General features: G+C 36.8%; 2 protein-coding genes across 2 annotated transcripts; both read right to left on the bottom strand.

Annotated features, from left to right (window-relative positions):
- Nucleotides 1-4,141: 4,141 nt before the first annotated feature.
- MS4A2 (membrane spanning 4-domains A2) lies at nucleotides 4,142-10,764 on the bottom strand. Its single transcript, XM_045558164.1, has 7 exons — nucleotides 10,077-10,764; nucleotides 9,092-9,206; nucleotides 8,444-8,578; nucleotides 6,721-6,777; nucleotides 6,027-6,185; nucleotides 5,572-5,670; nucleotides 4,142-4,727 (listed from the first exon to the last, which is right to left on the bottom strand). The coding sequence occupies exons 1-7, from the start codon at nucleotides 10,136-10,138 to the stop codon at nucleotides 4,629-4,631; spliced, it is 726 nt and encodes a 241-aa protein (XP_045414120.1). The 5' UTR covers nucleotides 10,139-10,764; the 3' UTR covers nucleotides 4,142-4,628.
- Nucleotides 10,765-13,572: 2,808 nt separating this feature from the next.
- MS4A3 (membrane spanning 4-domains A3) lies at nucleotides 13,573-26,068 on the bottom strand. Its single transcript, XM_045558163.1, has 8 exons — nucleotides 25,938-26,068; nucleotides 23,001-23,173; nucleotides 21,704-21,841; nucleotides 19,199-19,255; nucleotides 16,706-16,864; nucleotides 15,282-15,383; nucleotides 14,623-14,748; nucleotides 13,573-13,856 (listed from the first exon to the last, which is right to left on the bottom strand). The coding sequence occupies exons 2-7, from the start codon at nucleotides 23,154-23,156 to the stop codon at nucleotides 14,665-14,667; spliced, it is 696 nt and encodes a 231-aa protein (XP_045414119.1). The 5' UTR covers nucleotides 23,157-23,173; nucleotides 25,938-26,068; the 3' UTR covers nucleotides 13,573-13,856; nucleotides 14,623-14,664.
- Nucleotides 26,069-26,481: the final 413 nt, after the last annotated feature.

Here is a 26,481-nt window from a genome sequence, read left to right as displayed (position 1 = left end):
ATTATGAGGTACTAGGGGTTAGGATTCAACATATGAATTTTGGTTCCCCACAATTCCGTCTATAATTTCACTGGAAGCAAAGGTCTTCATTCTGTAACAAAACCCTAAGACAATCAAGTGTGTACTCACCATATGCAGAGAACTGCATCCTCCCTTTGGAGAGGAATTCTAAAAGAAGTAGACACCTTCCATCTGTTATAAACTCTAGTAGAAGGATCTAAGATACCAGGCAATACTAAAAACCTGGAAACAGATGATTCCAGGGGCTGGAGTGTGGTGGTAATAGAGACGTAGTTCTTGTGTCTAGTTTTTTTTAAAAAAACTGGTTATGTTGATTTCCCATGGCACTTTCCCATGCTAGAAGTACTCTTCCCCTAAGTTCTAACAGCATCCTCTATTTGCACAAGGGGTCTTTCTCTTTCCCTATTTCAACATGATGAACTCCTGAAGGGCAGATTCATAGCATATTCACATCTTCTATTCTGTGTCTTGGCAAAATGTCTGAAATCAGGGCATCATCCCTTATTTAGATCTATTGCCATATTCATAGCATCTTGTTAGATAAAATGTCAATTTATTTACAACGGCAAAACATGGAGGCACAATTGTCTATGAAGGGACAATTGTCTCTTTAAAAAAAGTTCACAATTGCAAAGATGTGGAAACAACCCAAATGCCCATCAATCCACGAATGGATTAGTAAACTGTGGTACATGTATACCATGGAGTATTACTCAGCTATAAGAAATAACGGTGATACGACATCTCTTTGGTTCTCCTGGAGAGAATTGGAACCCATTATATTAAGTGAAGTATCCAAAGAATGGAAAAACAAGCATCACATGTACTCACCAGAAAATTGGTTTCCCTGATCATCACCTAAATGTACATTGGGGAAGGATACCAATTGGATATCAGACTGGGATGGGGGGTGGGGGGAGGGGATGGGTGTATGCCTACATGACGAGTGCGTTGCGCACCCTCTGGGGAATGGTCATGCTTGAAGGTGCAGACCCGGGGAGGTGGGGGGGGAGGGGATGGAGGTATGACTACATGATGAGTGCCAGGCGCACTGTCTGGAGAATGAGAATGGACACGCTTGGGACTCTGACTCGGGGGGATGGGCAGGACATGGACAATGTATATGACCTAAACTTATGTACCCCCATGATGAGCTGAAATAAAAAAAAACAAAAAACAAAGTCTACATTCTAAACAATCCATGCTCCCCAATTTTGTTCAACAAAGCGTTATGCAGAGAGTCCCAGATAGGAGCTGTTTAGAGACAAACATTGGCCCATTTTACTGTTTGTAGAGTGAACAGACATTTTCCAGTGGAGGAAAATACTTCATGTAACACAGATGGCTATTGTCAATGGACTCTCACACTTCTGAATATATAAACCTACCCTGACACTCTAAATCAAACTACAATTATGAATACGTACCCAGTTTTATCAGTTGTTTTCATAGGCAGATCCATACCTCATACATTGGGAATTATTTGGGAAATTTTATTTCTAAGACAATTTTTAGAAAAATGCTTTTGATTAGCTTTGGTCAGGGAGATCCAGGTGTCCTGCTAGACCAGGCAGCTGTTTACCCAAAGTGGAGTGTTGTTTCTTTGAAAATATGTGCATCAAATAGCTCTGATGAATGTTGCTATCCCAACCACAAACTTAGTAATTATGATTACTCAAAATCCTAATATCAAAAATCACAGAATATGGAAGCAGAAAGATCAGTCGGGAACCTTTTGTTCCAAATTGCTAATTTTCAGATGGAAAAACCTGAGGTCCACAGGAGAAATGACTTTCTCAAGTTCACATAGCATAGCAAATGAAGTCAGGACCAACTTACAAAATGTGACTCAGGCTCTAGCTTCCTTTCCACTCTACTCCATCATTTATTGATGAGAGGTGGCTGGTGATCATTCTTACAGTCTGTTTTCTGTCTATGGAGTTGCTTTGTAGAGCATCCTATTTGACAAAGGGTTGAGATGAAAAGGAGGACTCCAGAAACTGCTCTTGGTCCTTGGCATCATTTAATTGATGCTTTGTTTCCCTATTATCCTTGAACAGTCCCTCAACCTCATATATAAACACAAACACAGGCAAAAAACCAAGTTAGATGATTCCAATTTATTACACAAATACTGATAATTGAAAATACATATGGGAATCACAAGCACATTAATAATCAATGATACTATGCTGCATCATTGGATAGATTAGCTATGGTGCAAGAAATTAAGGCTGAATGTGTAGGTGTGCATGCCGTGATCTTCATGAAGATGATCTTTAGGTTGAAATTTGAAAAGATAATGTGGAGCAATGATAGTGTGAAGAATACATCAGCTGTGTGCTGTGTGCCTGAGGTGGGCTTGTGATAAAAGCCAGGCAGAGGTGGGACAATGTTTCTCAGAATGTTCTTAAGGAAAAATTCAAAAGTTATATGATGTACATAGGAAATATCTAGTCAATGCTGTGGTTAAAATAGGAATTGAGGTGGATAAAAAGAGGCGTAATATACTACACAATTGTAAAGACAGACTGGATCTACTTCCAGAGGTCCTAGTAGGCCAACTTTAGGAATCTGGATATGAATATATGTGCTATAGAAGTGATATGATTAACTACGTATGACCAAGAATGGAGAAGCAGCTTAGCAAACTACACAGTAAAAGGTTATGTTTTTTATTCTGCTGTCAAATTTGGAGGGACAAAATTTTATTTTAGAAAACTGAAGATAGAGAACCTGAGATCCTGAAGTTAAAGCATAATATGTCTCTAAATCACTTCTTGTGTGATTGGGGTTCTCACTTTCATAGTCTAGGGAAATTAACACCACGTTTTAATTTTGACATCCTAAATACATGAAATGTAACTAATTATTTTATTAACTAATTGTGACTAATACCACCAAGCTGATTTTTAAGTCCCTCCACTGGACTTTTCTACTTAGGCATGAAATATTTTTTTTCCTTCTCTTAAAAACAGCGAACAGCAACAAAATCATTTTGCTTAGCTTGATTTTTCTTCACTACCTTCTACTTATTTCTCACATATACCCCGATTCTCTGTCTCTAAATGCCTTTGTGACTGTTTGATTCATTTACTCATCACCACACCCCTATATGGAATTCCTCTGCACCTGAGCATTTGTTCACTGTTGCTATTTTCCTTGCCTCTACTCCACGCCTTACCTGGAGTTGATTTATCACTGTGGACTCTTCTCTTGCCCAAGCCAACAGATACTTTCTCTGTGGTTAATTATTCTCTCTTTATCTAATCTTTCTCTACTTTGGGCTACTTGTTGTTTACTGTTTCACAATCCCCTTTTCTGACTAATGCTTGTGTCTGCTATTCTAGATTTCATCCTTACTTTTCCCCTCTGATTATAGACATGTGAGGTCTAACTTCTATCTCAAAGTAATTCTCTTAGAGTGCTAACTTGCTTCGTTTAATAATGATCTCTCTTGCAATGACACTAAACCTCTGTCACCAAATTTTATCTTTACCAGAACTCTGTACTGGTTGCCATTGGACCCTCTCCTATTACAGTTCCCTTTGTCTGCTCAAAATGAAAGTCTAAAACTGAGCTTCATTTAGGTCTCTCTGTAGTCTTATCCCACCATTCATATTTCTGACATTCTATTATTTTTTTCAACACTACCAGGTGTTCTCCTTTGATCTTAGACTCAAACACTTAATGTATTAGTCAACCAATTGCTTATCTAACTTTATGCTTTAATTTAGTAACAGAATCTACCAATTACTCTTTTTCTACATTGTTTTAGATATGACCATTCTTCTCCATTCTTATTGACTTCATTTCAGCTCAGGTCTTTATTAATTTGTTCTTCTTTCATCACAAATGTTTTATTAAATGATATCTCCATTGATAGTTTCCCTGTTTTTACCTACCCATATCACCAGATAATGGGTAACTTAATAAAACTCCCCACTATCTACGCATCAATCTGCAAACATTATTGAATAATACCATGACAGTAAATTTGTAAGTGATTCAGGCAATATACATATTTTTATAAAACTTTGTGTCTTTGCAAAAATATATTATCATTGAGGGGCTTTAAAATATTTACATATAGAAAGTTGTATATAGTGTAAGATATATATGTGTGCATGCGGGTGGGTATGGGTGGGCAGGCGCATATCATGCCCAACTGTAGCTATACTGTAAACTCTAAAAAGAACTAAGAACCAAATATTATTAAACTATCAAAGTTTAACTCAACTCTCAACCAGGCTTCTTCTTGTTTTCCCTAAATGCACAGTTGTAGACACAGTAAAATCTTACTTATCACATGTTGACTTCCCAGAAAGGATGAGTGTGAGATCATAATATAAAACAAGAAAAATAGGAATTTCAGAATTATTTCAGAATAAAAAAATAGGAATCAATCATATCTACAAATGGGGGGAGCATATTTAAGTGAACAGAAGCAACAAAAACAAAATATTGTCATCTGGGGAATAAACCTAATGTAAGATTGGCAGGAAATTGTGGAGAGAATAGAAATGCTTCCAGTAACCCCTTAAACAAAGAATACTGGGCTTTTAGGACCCTTGGCTGTGAATCTGAATGTTATGTACACGTGATTCTTATGAATCAGTGGCAGGAGACTCTTCCACTCTCTCTTCCAACACACTGTAAATAGGTGAATATATGTTTAATTCTTCATAAAGACGATCTTCTGGAACCTGATAAGGCAAAAATCATAACATATCAACCACCAAGAATTTTCTATCACTAGAAGTCTTGTTCAAGAGGCTTATCTCAGCTCCTTGTGTCTTTCTGAATCTCACACTGTCTCCCATTACACTCTAATCATTCCCTCCATCTCCAGGAAACTGGAGGGCCCAAAAGAAATTATATCAGTTGATGAAAAGTTGGTGAGATTATTCTTTAGTATATTTGCTGTCTTTGTCTTTGGAGGAGGATGATTTAAAAAGGTGTCCAGACTTGAATGCTTAGGAATGTGGACAGATGGAGAGAGTGTGTTTCACTCGTCAGGTGTGAGTAAGTGTGTGTGTATCAGGTGCTGGTGATTCTCATCAAGGGTGTAAGGGATAGGGGAGGCCAGTGGAAATGCAGTTGGTCATCATAAATTAGAAAGGAAAGAAAGTTGAAGCTTTAGAGCAAGCGGGAAGGGAAAAGTCAAGGGGAAAAAAAGAGAGAGAGCAGCAACAAGTATACAAATCTTTTCTGGGACAGAAAATAAGGCCAGATACCTGTGTGCTTCCACCACACGCTGTCTTGTACATTCATCTCTCATGCTCAACACATTTCAGGGCATCTGCATTTTCTAAAATTACAAAGATCCTCTTTTCCTAACTCTCAGTTGGGGGGATATATTATGACATTTGTGCTACTTATGAGTGTAAAATGTGATTTAAAACATGAGATTTGGAAACCAAAATAATGAAACTTGGAGAAACAATTTTCTGTAAGAAAAGTTCCAGAAAATCCAGGCCATATTTTTAGGGAATAAAGCTCAAATTCTTTAGCCTGCTATTTAGGATTCAGTATCACACCTCCACCTACCTTACTTCTTCTGAGTTCTTCTCCTACTCCATATACCATGAGTGACACTGCACTGCAGAACCCCAGAATGGTGAGAAGCAGTATCATGATCACAATTTCCTGTTGAACACCAACCAACAACAACCGAAAAGGTAATTAGAGTCACATGACAAGTGCCTCAAAAGTTTATTCCTTATAGCAGCCCCTGCTTTTATCTCTCCCTGCATGATCAGTCCTTATAAAGTGAAAATACATGGGAAAACCATGTATCATAGGAGATAACTCCAACCTTGAGGAATTTGGCTGACATAGAAGGAGCAGGCAGCCAGCATCTTCCTGGACTGCATGAACCTACAGGACACTACACTTTTGTGATGGAGAATACAAAAAAAAGATAGGGTTCATGGTAAAGGAAAACAGGGCTTTTTACTTAGATTAGGACCCCAAATCTTAGCCATCCCACAAGAAATACATACAGTGGAAAAAGAAGCCACAAAGCAGTTGTCAGAGTCAAAAACATCGTTGCAACTGTAGTCGACATAAGACATGCTGTTCTTTAGGTTGATGATCAGGAAGACAATGCCTGTTCCCCCAGCTATACTGCTGCCAGTGTTTGCCCCCAGGCATCCTCTCACCTGATGATAAAGAAGAACACTCAGACCTGGGAGCACGTTCAGTAAACCTACCTGGGTTTTGGGGCTGAGTGCATCTAGTAAATTCTGCATTTGTTCAAAATTTAGGTTAAAAAGGGAAATCTTGAAAATGTATTCATTGTTTAATAAGAGTATATTACTTTCTTGCTTGGACTGCATTCAGGAACCACATGGACACTCGTGGTCTCTCCTCAAACGGTCTCCTTAATTGAAAACAAATCCTTTTTTGATCATGTGCATATACCTACAAGGACAATGCCTATGTGGGGACAATTTTTTTTAAAACAAGTGTCTAGGTAATTAAACTTCATTGCATGTCAAATGATACAATTTATGTTTCTAATGATTATATCCAACTTCTTTTGCAAAAAGTCTTCCAACTCAAAATAGATCGAAAAAAATTTCATATCCACATTCACTAATAATATAGGAGATGAAGACATGTCTGTCTTAAAACTCCTAAATTTCTATTGTTCTTAGCTTCTGAAGGATGGACAAAGACAGAATCGCAACTCACCAGATAGTCTGCATTTTTCCTTTCAGATATAACTGACAAAAATCCAGAAATAGCAAACTGTTCAAAAAGGGGGGGGGGAATACAGTGAGTGTCTATTCTCCAACATTTCACCCCCATTCCCCAAATATTCTGGGTATCTATAAAGCTGTCCATTAATGTCCCCTGTGAGCCCAGTATTCCTTATTCTTATTTCCTGTAGAGTGCCTCTTAAAATTAAATGTAAATATGAATTATGTGAAGATCTTGTTAAAATGCAGATTTGTAATCATTAGGTCCTGGATGAAACCTGAGATTCTTCATTTATACCAGGCCCTCAGGTGATGCTGCCCCTCACAGCCTATGAGTCATTCCTAGAGTAGCACAGTCCAGCAGCAACTGGTATATGACTCTTTCATTCCACTACTCTCATTCTATTATAATTGTTTTGTTTGTATGTGCATCCTCTGTGTTAGACTGTCCATTCCTATAAGCAAGAATTTTGTTGTGGCATATATATGTCCAGAGTCTAAGAATCTATTATTAATAGATAGGCATGTAGTGATCATGGAAACGTACATGATGGAAGATTTGGTAAAAATATAAGTCCAATAGCACAAATTCAAAACAATCTCTTAAAGACTCAGATTGTATGATGTGTTGAGAGACACCTAATAAGCTAAGTGATTGGAATGAACAGAGAGTAGAGAGACGTTTCAAATACAATACAGTAGAGGCATAAGGAGAGTCCTAAACAAGTGATCTGAGCACTAAGTGTTTAGCAGAGTGCCAAGCCAATGTGACATATTTTAGAGTTAAAATGTATTCTTTTGAATGCAGTATTGACACAAAACAACATGGGTAATCACAAAATAATTATGCAGAGTGAAGGAAAATGGACAGCAAAGAGAACATGCTGTGTAATTCTATTTATGTAAAGCTCTAGAAAATGCAAGTTAATTTATATTTGTAGAGAGCATATCAGTGGTTTCTTGAGGACGGGAGGACAAGGAGTGGAGGGAGGGAAGCAGGCAGGGGTTAGAAAGTAGCACATGGAAGTGTTTGAGGATGATGGATATGTTCATTTAAATTGATGTGGTAATGTTTTTATGTGTGTATACATGTGGCAAAAATTATCAAATTGTACACTGTAAATATTTGCAATTTATTTTATGTCAATTGAATTTTAAAAAGCTATATATCCTTGTGATCTCAATCAGCCATCTATTTTCCAGACAGTACAATGACTAAAAGATATACACTAAGGAAGCACCTAAAAAGAGTTTCTAGGGCATAGAAATTCACCAAATACCTGTTGACCTTGTTTTTCTCACCTTGGCAATCTCTTTACCCTCCCTTCATAAACATAACTTTTTTAATTGTTCTTTTTAATTGATAGATAAAATTATATGTACTTTATCATGTAACTTTATTAAGGAATAGTATTAGGGGTATTTTTCTGGAATCGCATTCTGAAAGTTTAGGTTCAATTTCTATTAGGTAAATGTCCCTTGGCCAAGTCATTTAAATTTTATTAGTCTCAGATTTCTCATCTAAGAAAACTGTGGGCTAAATGCTTAACTTACAGTTAATTATAGCAAGAATCCTTTGTTGCTGTTGTTAATGAGTACATATATGTAAAGAATTATAAATATCGTAATACTGGAGATAAACAACTGGTTAGATCTGAGTAAGAGAAAATCTATGTTCAGTGTGATTTCAGAGATAATTATAGATATATACTCACAAATACTGCTCCCCAAAATGGATATCCCACTGTAAATGATGAAAAAATATCTTCCTCAAAGTCTGAAACATTGAATACAGAGCAGACAATTGTTCCAAAGCAAAAACATATCAAACCAGTCAGAATTTGTGTTACCTATAGAAAAACACATGGGTTTTATGAAATTAGAATATATTTTCCCAAGATTGTATCAATTTCTTTATAATTGAGGCCAAATATGAGAAATTTCTTTAGTGTATTAGAGTGTCCTGAGAAGTGATCCAAATGTAATATATTCCAGTATCCCCTGGATCCTATAAAACTTGTTACAAACACTGCCTAATGCATGGATAGCCAATACATTTCTCACGTGCCTTTATTCGCACAGTCATGCTGGATATTAATAATTGTTCTTTCCATCTAAGTAAAGATAGAGACCATGATTTCTCAACTCCTACTTGCCATTTTTGTCCTGGTAACTTATGGTCTTTATAAGGAAATGCTTCTCTCTTCCCAAAAGGGCTTAATGGGTGTCAACTCTTTATCTACCAGATTTTTTAGAGAGCTTGTTTCTCCTCATGAACTCAAATGGAAAAACAGTTGATGTAACCAAATATTCTTTTCTAGAGAAACCCTTACTCTGGCCGAGGTTGGAGGATGCTCACTCACCCCTAGGAATTCCAGCTCTTTTTTCAGAAATGTCAGCCATGTATGTTGTGGTGGAAACTTCTTTTGTAGAGTGCTATCACGGAGAGAGATTTCTGAGAGTCCAGGTTCAGGTACACTGTGAAATTTAACACAAATTCGGTCACGAGAAAATTCTCCAACTCCCTATACAAAGTCCTTGACTAACAGAAAGGGAATTTTTGTTTATTTTTTCAAAGCAATCCTGCAATTGAAATCTTCATTGTAAGCACTAAAAAAACTAAGGCTCAGAGACTCCAAGTAACTGACCAAGAACACCTAAACACTATCCAAGTGATTAAATGGGAGAAAATGAAAAGAAAAAAAAAAAAAGTGAACTCTTCCTTCTCTTAACCCAGGGTTATTTCCAAGTTCATTTCTATTAATCTATATCGATAAGTAAAGCTGAATACAATCAAACACATTTACCTATGCATCTCACAGTCCCTTTAACATAGAAATGTATCTGAATATATTTTGTCAGTGACAAACTTGACTTCATATAGACAGAGTACAGTAAAGGAATGGCTTTGAATTGCTAGTTGAATCTCTGTTACCATTTTCATCTTCAGAGCAGCTTATGGTTCACAAAGACCAACCAGGCAGGAAGTTATTTTACAAGGCATTTTTAAAAGGATGTGTGAGGAATATGTGTCTCTCGGCACATATTAGACACAGAGGGAAGAGATCTATCTACATGCATAATATGAACTCTCCTGTCTCATACTCAGAATATGAGCTTCTAGGAAGCTTCTAGGAAGCTCATAGTCCCAGTTCAACTCCACCAGTGAGAAAGAATCACTTGGAAATTATAGCAAATAGCTTCTTGATACCCAATATATTAATTAAACTAGGTGGGTCCATGCCTAAGTCCATGGATTGTCATCTCCCAAGAACTGTAACTGTGGCTTTCTCTGGCCCACTAGGTGACTAAGAATTGAAAAAAAAAATAATAATAGCCTTTACTTACCTGGGGGACCACTGTGGATTTGGGAGAGCGAGCTGTGCTCTGCTGCTATTTTCCGCGTCCATTTTTTCATTAACTGGGCTATCCAGGAGCGAAGAAGAGTGTTATATTGAGGTTTAGTGGGCTTTCTCTCACGGTGTGCTCTGGATAGTAGTGGAAATAAGTTGACTCATGACACCAATGCTTATCTTCATACATATGCCATTTGTCAGACAGATAGGTCTCCCGGCTGATTAAGATCAACAGGGTTTTTCTTATTATGATAAACAGCAAAATTGAGAAGCCTACTGAATAGGGACTAGTATGAAATGAGGCAATTTGGGAGTTGTGGAGCATAATTCTGCCTGAGACAAGCAGGATTCACAGAACCTAAGAATGAGACTTTTTAGTGGGAGTTGAGAATGTGAGAGAGAACTACAGAACAGACGGAGCTTTCTGTGCCTCCTTTCCAGATCCTTCCCTACCTGTGTCCCAATTCAACCATTACTGTATGAGAAGTTCTCCAATTGTACCTTTGAAAAGCCTCTCTTCCCTGTTTAAGGCATACGTGGCTTCACGTGTAGACCTGAGGACAAAGCACGTGTAGACCTGAGGACAAAGCACAGTTTGTGCGCATGAATGCGTCTTAGTCTTTCAATCTCTGGATCCATCTCTGACTTTATTGTCTTTCTCTCTCTTCCTGCCTTTTGGACACTAATTACATGACTCTTTGTGGCAGATGGTCTCAGAAACAGGACAGGCAGAGGTCTGATTGCTGTAAACCATACCTGATAGAGTATAAAAGCTAAGAAGTTTTCACGTTAAAGACTCAATTGTCTGCTAAAGCATTAGATTGACTCTCTGCTGCTTAGATCTTTATAATGGCAGGAACAGGATGATGAAAGCACTGAACAGCATGAATGTGATAGCAAATCCCATGAGCAAATCTAAACAGCATTGCACTGAGCAGTATGCCTCAATTGGGATCAGAGACAAACCAATGTGTTCATTCTAATAGCATAACTAGCTAGACCATAGCAAAGTGAGTATAGGTAAGATTCATAGAAGGTTTGAATCTCTTTTACTTCAGTTTAATTATAGACACAACCTTGAATGCTTCTTCAATAAACTTCAAGATACTGCAGCTTTTTCCTCTAGTCACTTGTGTTGCTTTTCTGAGATGTGATAAAATTCTGCCTCATGGGAAACTAAGATATTTGCATGAACAGAGGATACTAAAAGACATATTGGCATATCTTTCATAGTGAAAATGTAATAGCCCAGGTGCCATCTTCCCACTGTGTCTTCAGGAATTGGTGGACCTAACCAAAGTGCTATTGGAATTAAAAAATAAACCTTATTCACTTATACATTCATCCAAAAATGACTTTATGTTCCATTCAAGGCACTGTTCTTATCACTGAGCAAGCACAAATGAACTCCATGGTCCTAGACCCTATCGAGCCACAATCAAGCAGAGTAGAACAAAAGTAAACGATATATTATTACTCAATATGTCAGAGGCTAGAGGATGTTGAGACACATAGGAGGACCCAACAACTCTACCTGATAAGGGGTATGTAGAGTTCAGGGAAGGAATTTTCAGAGAAGGTAACATTTGAGACCAGACTTAAAATGACAGCCTCAGGAATTTTCACTTGCTTGTCCCTTTCTCAGTGAAATCACCAGATATCTGCTGGAGACAGTCCTGAAGTAATGGTGTTTGTCTGTATGGTGTTTCCTAGGCATTTATAATAATTCATCATGTGTATATTAAATAATCAGGACTCAGACTTGAGATTTAGACAGGAAACAGATTGAGGATGGTCTGTAGTGTTTAGACACGGTGCTATTTTGTGAGAATTTTCAACAGAACCTTACAAAATGCAAATCAGGAACTGTCATACGTCATGACCTCCCAATTGTTTCATATCCTAGTTTTCGTCAGCACCTTCTTGCCACTTTGTGAAATGCTTATCATCTTCTGTGCCCACACTTTGGTTCCCTACAGCCATGCTCTTTCATCTTTCACAATAACGAACAGCGAAACATATGACAAAATGACTTTTTCTTGGTAGGACAAAATTATCAAGCTGATAACCATACCTCTACTGAAAAGGAAGAGATAACAGAGCTAACATTCCTCCCCCACCACATATCATTCCTCCTTCTGGCACGGCCTTTGCACACGCCTTTCACCCATTCTTCCTCTCTGGCTTCTGCTTTGACAAGCAAAGTTTCTTCTTTTAGTTATATACTAGGTTTATTTTCCTAAACCCTAAAGAAATACACTTTCAGATTCCACACGAACAATTGTTTTCTAAATATAGTTCTCCAAATAAAAAAAAGAAAACAGGAATCCTTGAAGAAATGGAAATTCTAGGTCTGCGGTAGGGGAAATGCCTGGAGAATCTTGTAGTTCCAGAAAATACGTGCTAAAAAGAGGAGGGAAGGGAGCGGGTATGACAAAGCTATATAGGAGCCAGCTCAACTCCCTATGACCAAAGCTAGAAAAATTTGAGAAACAAAATAAATATTGGTCATAAGCAAAAGAATAACATAAATATCCATGAGTGCCTACTGATATAAATAATTTAATAGATAAATAAATAAGAGAGAAGGGATAAATCTTTCTTGTAGAAAAATTTAAATAATAAATGAAAGAGACATGAGGGAAGTAGAAAATAACCTTTGAACATCAAAGTAGTAATTGCTACAGGCAAAATCTACACATGAATGCTAAAATTTGTAGCTTTTCCAAATTTCTGTGGTGCAAATACTCTGACCATAGTCAATTTCAAGCTACCCAAATTATGTTCACTTGTGCTCCCTGAAATGTTAAAATCGACTCTCACAAACCAACATAGGCCAGTTCCAACATACCACTGCATAAATTTTCAGTTGCTTTTTAAGACTCACAGAGTTGTCCCATTTTAAAATCTCCTGTGATATATATATTTCTCTCTCCAAATTTATATCTTTCCATCTACCCCTTATGTACTTAAGTTAGACCTACTAAACTCTCTAGTTCATTCCTTGAATATTCAAAATTCTTTCTAGTTTAGAGGCTTTTGCATCTTCTTTGATTTCCCCTTCATCGTGCTAATTCCTGGTCTTCTTTAAGATATCAGTTAAGACAAGTCTTCTAAAAAATTATCCCCTACATCTCCCCTAACCTGGATTAGAAACTCATCCTATGTGCTTCCCAAGATTTCTACACTCTTCCTATTATAGCCCTTATATGTTTCTCTGGATCTATATCTCCTACTATGAGCAACTTGAGAGTAGAGACTATGCATCATTCTCTATTATATGCCAAATTCTTAGCATAGCACATGGCACATAGTGGGCACTTGTTGAATGCATTAAAAAATTAAATAAATGAAACAATGAGCAAACATGTATTATAGAAGTAGGCTATTTTAAGGATTAGTAGAGAAGACTGTAAAATAATCTATGCACAAAGGATAAGCAAAGAACTAAGAGTAACTTATGAGTATAAATTTATGGACATCGCCGATTCAGTATCAAGGGAAACAAAATTTATTAATCAGAAATACAAGTACTTCATCAGATCTACAAATCAGGAACTGAGAAATCAGAAGGAGTTTCAGCATCAAACTTCCACCTTGAAAAGACGGCCACTGAAGTTGCTGGAGGCCATGGGAAGAGCCGAGATGGAAGCGTGAAGGTTTCCGCCAGCTCTCTCCAGCAGCAGCAAGACCAACAACAGCAGTGGCATCGTTATAAGTAGTTGTGGTGCTATTTCACATTTTCTTTATTTTCATTTAGCCTGCATAACAACTGATAAGGTAGCTGATATTATTGCATCTATTTTACAGATGAGGAAAACAAGGTCAGAGAGATTAAGTAACTTGCCCAAGTTCAGACAGGTAATAAATGACAGTGTCAGAATTTGAACCCAGATCTGTCAGATTCTGTTCAGTAAAGCCCTTGTTCTTTACTTCTCTGCTTTACGTTTCTCATGGTCCTTTTAAAAAAGAAATGTTGATCTTGCTCTCAAAGTTCGCAATCTAAACCATCATTTAAGTATCAGGGCATGTGTGAGCCCCAGAAGCTAACTAAAATAAAGTCTCTGAGACTAAACCCTCCCAGCTCAAAGATAGTGAAAATCTATCTCAATGATAATGATATTCAGTCATAATAATTTCTTTATTTGATGGTTTTTGTAATGCTGATGTCGGCTAAAGTAAAGAAGCATTTTTCTGCAATGAAAAAAGTCTGGCTCACTTTCCTTCCCACTGGGTGGTTAGAAGTTGGAATTTAGGGAAAATATATGAAATAGGGATTATACTACCACTTTCGTTTCTCAAACCTCTTAATACAATGGAGTAGGTGGCTAAGAAGAAAGGGAACCACTTTCTGGAAACAACTTTGGAGTAACGATCATAGGAGTTACAAGTCCAAGAATGCCTAAAGAAATATATTTGTCCTTCCATACCCGGAACACACTAATGGGATTTATAGTTAGGACAGAAAGTATTGAGTCAAATGTCCAAGTTTCTTATAATTGGCACCATAAGAGAAGGATTGGGTCTCACGAGCTCACATTCTCCTGAATTCTTCAGTGAATCTCTGACTCATTGGAGATTTACGGTTGAATTTTCATGCTCTCAGAATTCCTTTCATCAGGAGGCATTTCTGATTCCACAGAACTGGGAGTTGAAGAAATTGCCTTGAAAATAAAACAACATTGATTTTCAAGAACTGGACCATCATCTTTCTCATCTCCCATCCCTTCCTATTATCATCATGATCATCACCAATAACATTCATTCACTGATTATTACTGTGCTAAATACTATATAAAGATTATATATGTAGTCCTAAGAAAAACATCAGAAGAGGATGAACAAGTTGTTTTCATTTTCCAGTTAAGATACCTAAAGTCTAGAAAAAATTATGAATATTTCCTGGGTCATACAGCTAGAAAGTGACAAGTTGCGAGAAAATAAGTAAACATCATTCCAGCTGTATAAAAAATATATATGCTCTCATATATTAAATACATTGTTTTCTCTTGCATTTTCACATTTGAATTATTTTTCAGCCTTCATTCCATTTCTAATATTCATATAATTTCTAACTCTAGAGAACTCCATAAATCATTGCTACATAAAAGTTTCTGTTTAAGAGTCAGAAACAGCTTCACACCCTGGAAAGGGATTTGCAGACCATGTGAATCAATAGCCATTTTAACAAACCCACCTCTCTAAAATCGCAGCAGTTTGCCTTGCACCACATGGTTGAGACAGAGATGGTTATGCACAACTCCAGCAAGGTGAGGATCAGCATTAGAGACACCAGACCCTATGCAAACCAAGTAGAAACATTCAGAAGAAAAAAATGACAGCAGAAAACCAGACTACAACATCTCCCTCCCATAAAATGGAACAGAAGTTAGAAACATAAGTTAGATTTAAGACACAGAATGAAACATAAGTTAGATTTAAGACACAGATGCACATAACACTGTAGAAGGGATACCCATCTCAATCAAAAAGCATGAAAACATTTTCCCTGAAGAGGGAGATGTGTTATATTTCTGTATCAATCCACATGAAGTAGCCTTGGGGAGAAGAAGCTGTAGAAACAAAATTCTGACATTATCACTAACATCTACCAATCTGAAAAGTAGTGAACTAAGGACATGAGTAGGCAGTGTAGGAAAATGGACAAAAATGACCCCTCCACCATTTCATTAATAATACTTCATAGGGGCTTATGTATTATCCCTGGAAACTTTTAACCTGATATTAACACTAAACTGGTATAAATGCAAAATAAAATTATTGCTGGACTAATGATCCTTCTATTATTACTGAGACACCGAGAAAAAACAAATACAAAATTGTCTGGAGGGAAAATACCACTAAATCCACAGGAAAAAAATCAGAGCTAGGTAAAAATATAAATTTAGGTAATTAAAACTATAATAAAGAAAATGAGGACACAAACTTCCATGAATAGTATCAGAAAACAGGAGGTTTAGGAGTGAATCAGTAAATAATAGTTTATAGATCATAACCATCAGGTGAAATGGACATTTTCAAAGGCAAAATATTAATTTCTAAGTTGACCTGAGAAGAGGTAGAATACCTAAACACAAACAAAAAATAATCTGGTAGGGTTATTAAAGAGCTTACCTTTTAAAATACCATATGCAAATAAATTCAAAAGTAAAGTCATTCAAAACTTCAAGGTATTATTTGAATATTCCAGACCACAGAGAAAGCTATAAATCTCTCAAGTTTGTTTTATTAAGCAAGGAGATGTGAAATAAATTTTTTTAAAAATGTAATCTCTCTGGGGAGTGAAATAGTAATATTAGTAGTAGTACTAATATTCATAATAGCATAACATGATATCTTAAGCCCTGTTTAATTGCTTATCCCATAATAGCTTATTTAATTTTCAGATCAGTTCCATAAAATGGGTACTATGATTAGCCTCATTTCAAAAATGAGAAAATTAAACACTGAGAGGTGATCTAACTTGCCCTTTATTGCAGAGTTAATAGGTGGCAGGCCCAAGATTCAAATCAAGGTAGCATAGTACTTAATATGGTATTTTCTGTAGATTTTGGATTGTTTGAAATACTTTATGATTAAACATGGTTTTCAAAAACATACATTTGATGAGGAGCCCATGTAAATGCATAAGTCTGGAGACTTTGAAGACTGACAACTCTTGATTGACTGGATGTTAACTGCTAAATTTATTGAGAGAAAAACAATCCCAACTAGTGCAATTGTAGCACTGGCAATGTTCATTCCAAAACTGTTTTGCATCTAAAAAAGAATAAGAATTTTCTATTAATATACACAATACACACTTCCCTTGGTAACATTTCATTGAAACAAATTTTGATGGAATACTGTTTACACACCCAGAAATATCTCAGATGTAGGGCAAACATCAATAAACAAACAAAGATTCCCCTCTCTGTGGAGCTTACATTCTAGCAATAAAGACAAAGAAAACAATAAACATACTATAATAGGTAAATGACATGGTATTTTTGAAAGTGATTAAGTACCATGGGCTAATAGAATGAGACAAGGAGAATTCGGAAATCCAGAGACAGGAGGGATGTTAAATAGGAATGACACTTGGGACAGCATGAAAGAGCTGAGGGTGATATCCAAGAGGGTATCTGGAGGAATATCCTTGCAGTCAGGGAAACCCTCAGTGCAAAGCCCCGAGGCCAGAATGTTCCAGGGAAGCAATGGGGCCAAGGTGGTTGAAGGCAAGTAGACAATATTAGGAAATGAAGACAGTTAACAAGGAGCCACATCACATATGGCCGTGCAAGTCACGTAAAGGACTTTTGTTCTAACGTTGAGAAACATACAAAGCCAATGAAGGATTTTGAGCAAACAGGTTACATACTCAGATTTATGATTTAAAGGGATCATTCTATCTCCAAAGAGACTGGGAAGGAGAGGTTCAAGGACGAAAGCAGGGAGCCCAGTTAAGAGAAATGGGGTAAATCAGATGAAGTGTCATCAGCAGAAAGATGAGACAAGGTTAAACTCTGATGTAGCTTGAAGGTAGAGCCAACAGAATTTGCTGACAAACTGAATTCAGAACTGTTAAAGAAAGAAGAGTCAGGAATATTCTAAGGTATCTGATCTGGGAATCTGGAAGGATGGAGTTCCCATCAGCTGCCATGGGGAAGACTGTACATGGAGGTGGTTTGGGGAGGAAGACTAGGAGTTTTGCAACTTTTAAACATCTAAGTGGAAGTCATTATACATGCCAATCTGAAGCTCAGGAGAGAAATTAGGCTGGAAACATTTATTTCAGGGTTCTGGGCATATAGATGTTATTCAAAGCCATGAGAATGAATGATATCACCAAAGAAGACTGAGAAGAGCAAATCGCAAAGAATTGAGTTCTGGGGTACCACAATATCAAAAAGTCAGAGAGAAGAAAAGGAACCAGAAAGGGACACTGAGAAGGAGAAACAAAAAGATGAAAAGAAAACCAGCTCATGAAGGTACGCTGGAAGCCAAGTGAAGAAATTATCAGAAGGAGGAGTGAGCAACCAACGGTGCGAAATGCTGCTCATAAGTCAAGTTAGATGAGAATCAAGAACCCACCATTTTTTTTTAGCAAAGTGGAAGTTTTCAGTGATCTTGAAAAGAGCAGTTACAGAGGGATGGAGGAGACGAAAATAAAATCTTATTGAAGTGGGTTTAAAAGGGAATTGGAGACAGAGTATGGATAACTCCCTTGAAAGAGTTTAGCTACAGAAGGAAAAACAAATTATGCCTGTAGCTAGCAGGGAGAAATAATGGCAAGATTTCTTTTTCTTTTAAGTTGAGAACAGTCACTAGATGCTTACATGCTGATTAAAAAGATCTAGTAGAGAAAGATAAATTGAAGCTGTGCATTTGTATAGGGGGGAAAGGAATGGAATCTAATAAGTAGGGGGATCAACTTTACAGAAAAATCACAGGATTCACCTATGGTAAGAGGCTAGAAGGAAAAATATTTATTGATACAGATCTAGCCCATGTAGATGTTATAGTGGGAGTCCAAAAATGCTCCTTGTGATGGCTTCTGCTTTCTCAGAATAGGAAATAATAAGGCCATCAACAGAGAGTGAGGATGAGAGAAAAAGAATTCATGTTTGAGGATAAAATAAAACGGTGAAATAGCCATCTAGGGAGGAGGGAAAGTGAATGGATGGAGTAGAAAGTGGAGCATCAGTGGTAGATGACTCAGTGAGATTGTATACTAAAGGCTTAGTTGTTGTTTAATGAATGACTAAAGGAATGGAATTTCTCACTTACACTTGAGCAACTAGTTAGTGGTGAGAGATTGTGTGCTCAAAATAATTAGAATCAGTCAAGCTTGACAACACAAAAATTAAGCAGCCTTTTTTCTAAGCTTCAGATTGATCAGATATTTAAAGCAACCATCCCAGGTATGCATATTCACAATCTATATGATTTTTTTGTAAGCTACCATCTGAATACTTTAAGAAAAGAAAACTAATTTTCTTGAGCATTAAGTGACACTCAGTGTCTCAGCTGGGGTCACCAACCCTTATTGCCTACTGTCCATGACTAATTTATTTCTACTCTTATGTTCATAGAAAAAGAATTGTCACTTACCAGTACTCTTGTGGGTCTTCTCCCTGCTACAACAGACAAGGTTCCTGAACTAACAAACTGTTTGAAAACAGGAAGTAAAGCAGATAAAAGAATATTAAGTCTCAACCATTTTCTTTTTGGCCCTTCTTTGATCAGCAGATACCTAGCAAAAGTCATACGAACCTTTTTTTAACAATTCACAGCTTAGAACACAAAATGATGTCACTCATTATTTTATATGACTAAAATTTTAATTTAAATCATGAGTGAATTTATAATCTTTTCATTTTGTTTTATGTTTGGCTTCTTATAGGTTTATGAGAGTGTGGCTACTTTAAAAACATATATACATATAGTTAATGTAATATGATTGTATTTATGCTCATATTTATATTAAATGTAAATAATATTTATTTACTTACACATATATAGATATAATATCATTCTCATGTTCTTACCCAAACTTCAGATAAGGGATTTATTTATTGGACTAGATATTCTAAAAGATCTTTTACAAATCTAAATGTCCATATCTATTTACCCTCTAATTTTTAAATTATTACTTTGATATGCTACTATTTCCATGACTATGATTTTGATAGATTAAATTCTCTATATATTTATGAATTTCTCAAAATTTTCATCCTGTTATTTTTACGTTATAAATCTTTCAACATTTTATACCAAACTACTCCTGTGGATTGGGGGAAAAGTTTCAAACATCATGGAGAGCAAAGGCTTGCTTCACAAAATTCAACTATTGAATTCTGGTTGAATGTGAAGAAACAGGCTTTGAATTCTGTTTCAAATAACAAAGAGGTTCTCATAGGAACCTCTGAGTCACTACACTCTGTGTTCTAATCCCAGCTTCATCTCATATCCATCTATAAAGTTGGACAAATCACTAAGCCCCTCTTTGCCTCAGTTTCTTTTTCTGTATGATAGAAATGGGCATATCTCCATGTTACTATTACCAACTTTATATCTGTGTGGGGATAAAATGAAACAATACATATAAAGGGCTTAGACATTTGTCCAGCATACAGAAAACATTCAAATTATTAACAATAACTAAGGTTTTATATACATTTTCCCATTTAATTTCAGAGGCCCAAAGAGAAGGTTCTCATGTTGTTTCTTCTACTCTGGTGAGGAAATCAAACGGTAAGAGCTCAAATATCTTTTCCAAAGTCATACAGTTAATAAGAATTAGTAAGAGAAAGATGAGTAAACAGAGGGGATCACGGAGTCAATCTACAACAGGGCATGTATGCAGTGCGAGGGAGGGGAATCAGATTAGAGCTACAGGTAAGGCAGATCTGGAGGGCAATGGGATAGACCTCAGACCTTGCTCTGTAGGTGATACAGACCCAGAGAGAAGCTCCCAGCACTGGGAATTCAATGGTCAGATTTGAACCTTAGTGTTGAAGATGCTAAAGAGTGAAACTCTATTTTTTTGACAAATTAATCCCATTTTCTGAGAAAACTCTTTCCTGATCAAACAATTGAAATCTGTCATTATTCTCTCTTCTACAATATGTTAGATAGTCAACTTAGATAGTCAGGATTCATATGCAAAGCAAATGTGTATCCTAGGTTTTTTAGAAAAAAGATCAGATTTTAACTATTTCATCAAAATAATATTGACCAAAATGTGTAGAAATATTACATCCAAATGTTTTATACCCAGAAACAGTATACTGTATAATCTTTTATCAGAGTATGAGATCTGATTTTTGTCAAGAAAATTTAACCAAGTTAAGAGCAATTTTCTTTCAAAGGAGATATGAAGGATAGTGATTTTGAAAAAATAAAAATATGAATAAATTAGAGCCCAAGACTTGTTATAATTTTTCTTCTTCATTTGCCAATAACATGTTCTATTCATTATTTTCAACTAACTTTCCCATTTTTCCATGATGGCATCTTTGTTTTCAATATTCAGTTCAGGAATGAACATGTATAAGTTCTCAAAGGTCTAGCACCAGAATAAATAATATAATAATAATAATAATGATAATAGTAATAATAACTGACTAACAATTAGTTCCCATTAACCACTTTAAAAATGAACCATCAGATGAATGATAATCATATGACAAAGCTGAATTTAAACATTTTAAAGCTTACCTAGCCCCAAAGCTTATTTATTCTGATTACATTTTGACCCATATAGGGGAAAGGGCTTGATTTTCAAACAGTAATCAGCAGACAAATTTATCTCCCAAGCCAGGACTCTTGGCTGCACCATAAGGCAATTCACCAATATGCATTTTCCATTCAATTTTCTTAGTATCCATAAACTTAATGCTATATAAAGTTAATTTTGTGACTTAATTTATACTCAGAAAATTTATACTCAGAAAAGAAAGGGGCCTTTTTATTACTTGCTTGTGTCAAGGATTACAAATCAAAACCACAGCATGTAACCTTCAAATAACCTACAAACAACACGTTCATAATCAAACACGTTTCTAGCAGTGGTATCTAAAGGATGACATATGGCCAGGGAGTATGAGTACTCACAAACACAGCACCCCACATCGGGTAGCCTGTGTAGAAGGTGAAGAAAAAGAAGTGCCGGAAAAGGTGGGTCAAGTATTGTAAGGAACCCAGAAAAACACCCAAAGCCAGAATCATGGCTCCATTCAGGATCTGGATGGCCTGAAAGAAGAAGAAAAAGGCATAATAATCATATTCTAAAGTGTACATTAAAAAGAGACCATTTTAATTTTCCTCAGAAAGGAAATGTCAGTGCTTGAAATGGTTAAAATGTCAAGCCTAAATTAACTGGCAAGAGCTTATACTAGGGCGTGTTTTGTCCCACACCACCCCACCAATTCCAGTGGCAACGCTTCGTCTTCACCTGTCCCCCATATTTCCATTCATTCTCATGAACTGCTCTCAAAAGTGGCAGAGAGTGAAGGAGATATGGCTGGTGAGAGAGATGGATCCAATGCCTTCCTAGCATGCTTTGGGGCCCTAATACAGCAAAAGCAGACAGATGGTAGGAAGTATTCTACTCAGCCTTTCCCTCAATCCAATTTTTTGGTTTAAAATACAGAATATGAGCTTCACAGGGCTTGGCCTCCTGATACGGGTGGTCAAAAGGTACAAAGGGAAAATGAAGGGTCATGGAATCTGTTTTCCAAGGTTTGATAAGATGTTTTCTACTGTGAAAGAATTTTTGCATTTCTACTCTTCAAGTCTGTAGTAAGTCCCATTTGACTTTTCTTCAATTTGTCATTGACTCAGTGATGAACAATTCAGAAATTCTCCCTTAAGGGTGTAAACAAGGTTTTCCACATGAGACAGTTGATCCTTGAACAATGTGGTAGTTTGGGGTGCCCACACCCTATGCAGTCAAAAATCTGCATGTAACTTTTGACTCCCCCAAAACTTAACTACTAATAACCTGCTGTTGACCAGAAGCCTCACTGATAACATTAACAGTAGATTACCGTGTATTTTGTATGTCATATTTATTATATATTGTATTCTTACAATAAAGTAAGCTAGAGAAAAGGAAATGTTATTAAGAAAATCATAAGGATGACAAAATATATTTACTATTCAGTAAGTGGAAGTGGATCATCATAAAGGTCTTCATCCTCAACATCTTCACGTTGAGTAGGCTGAAGAGGAGGAGGAAGAGGAGGAGGAAGAGGGAGGGGGTCTGTCTTGCTGTCTCGGGGTGGCAGACAGAGGTGGAAGAAAATCCACATGTAAGTGGACCCCACAGTTTGAAACACGTGTTGTTCAAGGGTCAACTGTATTTATTTTCTTACCTATTAGACGTATTTTTAAATTAAGGCTGACTTACCCCAAGGGTTTGTAGTCCCGTCTTTTGATAATCTTGTGATCCATCAATGGGCTGATAAACAGAACTATTCACACCCTCTGGTTCTGCCTGGCTGCCTGGAGCACCACCAGATGAGGCTGTGCCCCGCTCTGCATTACCAAGTTCTTGGGAGGCCATTTTGGGTTGCTTATGAGCTATTACGGAAAAGAAATTCACAGGCTTGAACGTAATAGAAGGGTTCAATTGTTTCCATACATCAAAATGACTCTCCATAAATGGGGCATGAGGGCAGAATAATAGAGTTTGTACAATGTTCAATTTCATTTTGTCTTGGAGTAGTAGACACTGTCAGGTCATTGTGGTAGGCCTGGGTACTTCACTTTAGAATGGTAAAGAGCAATTCCTGTCTCATTTTTACATGCACTGATACATAGTCCCTGCCTCTCTTCAAATCAATCGTGGGCAGCCAGACATATGGTTTCTCTGAGCCGTGGTCTCTTATGTGAGAGTGATGGCTCTAGTCACATTCCAGTAATAATAACAGGTATTGTTTATTTAGTACTTAACTACTATGTGCCAGGCACTGTCTAGTTGTTGTCAATGCATTAATATATTTAATCTTCCCAAAAACTCTATGTTGTAATATTATCATTCCCATTTTATCAATGAGAAAACCGAGGCATGAAGAGATTGAGAAACTCAAACTCATCCAGCTCATAAGTGATTTCAGATTCTCGAGACATTCCACTCTAAGGTGCAATATTTTTCTAAATCATTACATTATATAGTGCTATACAGTTGATGTCTTTCTGAGTAGCAGTATAACACAGTGGAGTTTAAGCACTATGGAAGAGCCAAATTCAAATCCAGATTTGGTCATTTACTAGTTGTGTGACCGAGTGATGGGAACCTCAGTTTTCACATCTATAAAACAGGAGTAATTTGAATTTCATATTACCATTGCAAGGGCCAACTTTGATAATGCATTAAATCTTTAACCCATAAACAGCTGGTATCAACCGTTATACTCAGGATTGTGCCAAAAAGTACTTAAAGTTTTAGATATAACAGTCACCAAACCACCATCTCAACCATTACAGCTAAAAAATATATATAACTAAAGTACACATAGAATGCTCACACTGTCCTTCTGAATGCTGAGCGATATAACTTTCTGATACATAGTGTTCTCCAAGACAAAACAATAGCAAAATGCTTATATGCTTTTATAACTGATGAGGGGAATGGTATAAGATTAAACATAAACCCACTAAGTGCTGAATTCTGTCAAATCTATTAACTGAGTTTACAATAAGATTTTAATTTCTACTTTTTGTTAGAAATTATACAGAAGATCCATGTTTCTAATAAATTTTGTGTCAGAATAAATACATGCCACTTCTTTTCAAGATGTTTATCTTTCTAATTCTCTGTTATAGAGGCATGAGTCACACTTACTTATGTGTAGTAACAAACTGCTAAGGTATTAATTTAAAAGAAAGTGAGGGTCAGCACATGTTCTAATCTTATCACATTGGGATATAAAAGTTTATGAAGTTTCCATAAAAGTTTCCTACCACTACCAATAAAAAGTTTATCATAAGCTTCATAGAGGTTTCTACCAATACCGATTTTCATGCTAGCATTAAATTACATTCTCCATTTAAACACTGATAAATGTGAAATGACAAGGAGCCCTTACTCCTGTGTTCAACACTGCACAGAATCTGAGAGTGAGGAAGGATCAACAAAGCTTACAATGCACTCTATGTTAATGAATGCCTAATGTAATTATGTACAAGAAGTATAATAAGAAGTATAGCCAAAAGTAGAATAACCTTATTTAAATCATCTTTTTTAGTCCCAGCCAAGGCTGAATGATACACTCCTCTTGGTTACTCTCAGAATTCCCTTGACTTTCCTTCTCATACCACTTATTCAGCCTAAGCTTCAACTGCCTGGATACTTGTCTGCTACCTAGTTGTCTCTGCAGTACAACTCCAGTACCTAGATCAGTGTCATACTATGATGGGCACTCAGCTACCACATGTTTAATACATACATAAACTTTTTGTCCAGCCCAATGTAGCCCTACTTTATGGATGATAATGGAAAATACATCTGCAAGCACTAGAGTCTCTTATACTAAAATAGTCCAGAGATATTCAGGAAGGAGGAAATCTATTTCTAACTATATTATTTAATTTGACTTGTTTTAAATAATCAGAAAGAATTTCCAGCCTTCAGGTAAAGCAAACTATGATCTATAAAATTTGGTCACATTATCTCATTTAAAAAAAAAATCAGAGAGATGTAGATTTCCTAGAAACCCACCAATTAAGTTCATCTCTCCAGCTCTTAGTATGGGATAGGCATTGCTCTAAGTGCTTTATTCATGTTTACTAATTTAGTTCTCACAACGTCCCTATGAATGGGTGTTACTGTTATGATCCTTTCCATTTAACAGATGAGGAAGCTGAGGAACAGAGAGGTTAAGTAACTTGCTCAAGGCCACACAGTCAGCAATTTGAGTAGCTAGGGGTCAAAACCCAGCAACCCAGTTCTATTATTAGTTATCATTACACTGTACTGTCCCTTGAGCTTATGCTGAGACTCACTCACCAAACCTCATACCTCAGTTATGTCTGGACCATTCCTCATGATCAGAGCTGGCAGGAAACTCAGGTGCAGCTACTGGGATTTGATATATCTCATGTGGGGGGGGGGTGCCCACATTTTTCCAAAGAAATAGCTGTATTAGTATGTCTAACACTTTTTATCATGGCTCCAGAGTAACAATCACATTCTAAGGGGAGGCCATCCTTATAGCTAAATGTTCCAGATCACTACACAGCAACCAAACAGAAAACTTAACCGACATCCCAGCTGCCCCATTGGGAGGCTTCTTTAACAGGCAGAAAAGGAAATTTCTATGGGGAAGGAATCTATAGGGTTTACCTTGGAGGCTTCAGGCTTTGGCAGACTTCTTTCCTCCCAAGCCCATCTTGTTGCCAAGTAAGAGACACTCAGTAATGATCACTACAGTATCTTTTCAGGAAAACGGCAGCCTCTTCAGGCTTAACGTATCTTTGCCTTATGCAATACTTTCATGGAGTCAGTGAAAATGTGTTGCAGGCTGACTGAGGGTGTGCTAATCACATCTGCATTTGAGGCCTCTCTGATCCATCTGCTTCCCCAAGGCTTAGAGATGATTAGGAAACTGGTGTCAGGGCTAACTGTCTTCTGGCTTTCAGGCATTGCTTAACACACTGTTGGAAAAAGAAATACAAACAGCAAATATGGGTAGATCAGGAAGGGCTTGTGGGATGAGATAGAACAGAGTTAGTTGCATAAGAAGAAGAGACAGACTCAGTGAAAGAAGTGTCGGGAGAAGGGAGCATGCTCACTCAGGCACTTGTTTCCCATAATGTGCCAGCAATGCTGCTATGTACCTTACACGCACCATCCCATGCACTTCTCACAGGCTTAGAGAGCTTAATTA

The sequence above is a fragment of the Lemur catta genome, chromosome 7 (assembly GCF_020740605.2).
Source record: "Lemur catta isolate mLemCat1 chromosome 7, mLemCat1.pri, whole genome shotgun sequence".
Classification (NCBI taxonomy): Eukaryota; Metazoa; Chordata; class Mammalia; order Primates; family Lemuridae; genus Lemur; species Lemur catta.
The sequence above is the reverse complement of the archived record's forward strand: the minus strand, read 5'-3'. Positions and strand labels throughout refer to the sequence as shown.

Coding starts and splice junctions, on each gene's coding strand:
- MS4A2 (XM_045558164.1), bottom strand. CDS start 10,138: ATGGACGCGGAAAATAGCAGCAGAGCACAGCTCGCTCTCCCAAATCCA. Junction 5,671..6,026: donor TTGTGGCTTCTTTTTCCACT/GTATGTATTTCT, acceptor GGTGTTCAACAG/GAAATTGTGATCATGATACT. Junction 4,728..5,571: donor AAGAACTCAGAAGAAGTAAG/GTAGGTGGAGGT, acceptor TTGCCTTATCAG/GTTCCAGAAGATCGTCTTTA.
- MS4A3 (XM_045558163.1), bottom strand. CDS start 23,156: ATGGCCTCCCAAGAACTTGGTAATGCAGAGCGGGGCACAGCCTCATCT. Junction 19,256..21,703: donor CGATGTGGGGTGCTGTGTTT/GTGAGTACTCAT, acceptor GTTTTCAAACAG/TTTGTTAGTTCAGGAACCTT. Junction 16,865..19,198: donor GAAGACCCACAAGAGTACTG/GTAAGTGACAAT, acceptor ATTCTTTTTTAG/ATGCAAAACAGTTTTGGAAT.